Source organism: Papilio polytes, unplaced genomic scaffold, assembly GCF_000836215.1.
Source record: "Papilio polytes unplaced genomic scaffold, Ppol_1.0 DF824035.1, whole genome shotgun sequence".
NCBI classification, from domain to species: Eukaryota; Metazoa; Arthropoda; class Insecta; order Lepidoptera; family Papilionidae; genus Papilio; species Papilio polytes.
The window spans coordinates 29,195-30,781 of record NW_013525169.1 but is presented as its reverse complement, the minus strand read 5'-3'; the positions used below and the strand labels follow the sequence as shown (position 1 = coordinate 30,781).

At 40.6% G+C, this 1,587-nt stretch overlaps 1 protein-coding gene across 1 annotated transcript in view; it reads left to right on the top strand.

Moving 5' to 3' along the window:
* Positions 1 to 1,587, top strand: part of LOC106100856 (RAC-beta serine/threonine-protein kinase A-like) — a 6,591-nt gene that overhangs the window by 4,812 nt on the left and 192 nt on the right. Inside the window, exon 3 of the mRNA XM_013279919.1 lies at positions 1,399 to 1,485. Coding sequence (XP_013135373.1) covers positions 1,399 to 1,485 — 87 coding nt within the window. The remainder of the gene's footprint in view (positions 1 to 1,398; positions 1,486 to 1,587) is intronic.

Here is a 1,587-nt window from a genome sequence, read left to right as displayed (position 1 = left end):
CGTGTGCGGTCCATACGGTCTGTGCAGTACGTGTGCGGTCCATACGGTCTGTGCAGTACGTGTGCGGTCTGTGCAGTACGTGTGCGGTCTGTGCAGTACGTGTGCGGTCTGTGCAGTACGTGTGCGGTCCATGCAGCCGGTGCTCGCTATTTTTCCTTTTGTATATATTAAATTTAGGATAAAGCTATAGTTTGTTTTATTTATTTAGTCTTTCCCCATTCCATGCGCATGTCTAAAGCAATCCAGGTACTGGACTGTACAGTACAGAGAAAATCTGAAAGCTTGAAGTGGGTGGCGCAGGCAGTCGCCGTCCCTCCCATCTTACTTCTTACTAATATTATAAATGCGAAAGTTTAGATAGATAGATGGATGTTTGTTAGCGTTTGTAGCCTAAACGGCTGAACGGATTTCCATGAAATTTGGCACAGGTTTAGAGCATAGTCTGGAAGAACACAGGCTATTTTTTATCCCGGGAATAGTTACGGTTCCTGTGAGATTCCTCAATTTAGTTTTTTAATGTTTACTCGATCATTCTGCAACGATTCAACATATCTTATTGAAATTGGGACAGTTATAAAACAAAGTCTGGAGTACACATGGGATAAGCTTCATCCCCTAGAAATGTCCGGTTCCCGAGGGATACGTAGCTTTTTGTAATTTATATAGTTCGTATGTTTTCTAATACGTCGCAGGCAACAGCTGGTATTATCTAAATTTTGTATTCTTATACTAAACTAATTAGCATACATACCACTCTACATAAAATTTTAAATGCTATAGTAACAACAATGCTATAGTATGTATAGTGCCACAAGGATATTGTGGCACCTTTTTGACATTGACAGGATGGCGCCTCTGAGCATTTAGGGTTACCAGCAAGGTAATATCTCCACATTAAAGGGAAATTCTTTCCTTTTGAAAACGAAAACGCCAATTGTAAAGCAGTTATTATGCCTTATATGCTTCCGCATCCGCAAGTGCGCAAGTTTTACGGGGGTTAATTTACGTCTTTAACACGAGTGGGTTGATTAGGTATCGATTATGCAGCCCGCGCGGGCGAGCTAGGTCAACTAACTATAATTATTATACATTATATTTGCATAATAAACTGTACCTTGTAATTATGTTACAATTTCTATTTTAAAGTAACGTAGTTTTACTTTTTATTTCTTTAATAAATCGCAATTAATATTTTTATTCTTGACCTCCGCTTCCGCTTCCGTTAACCTCCGTTTCTGTAGAGCTCAAGACCTTAGCCTCCGCATCCGCTTCCGTTAAATTATTATACGACACGTCTAAAACTGCATTAAACATTTCTTTAAAAAACTGGCACTTTGATGCATAAATGTTCGCCTCCCTTGTAGTAGATAATACTAATTTAAATTGTCGGTGTGCCAGTGGTCTACAACAGACTGCGAGTCTTTTGCACCAAAACAGGAACAGGAACAGGAAGCAACGTCGACATCGGAGGTGACGTACTCTGCGGTTAGCCGGAATGCGGACAACTGTAGGCTGGGGCTGCAACCGCAACCGGCCAACACAATCTTCACACTAGACACAAGTTCAATTGGACTATTCCAATCATCT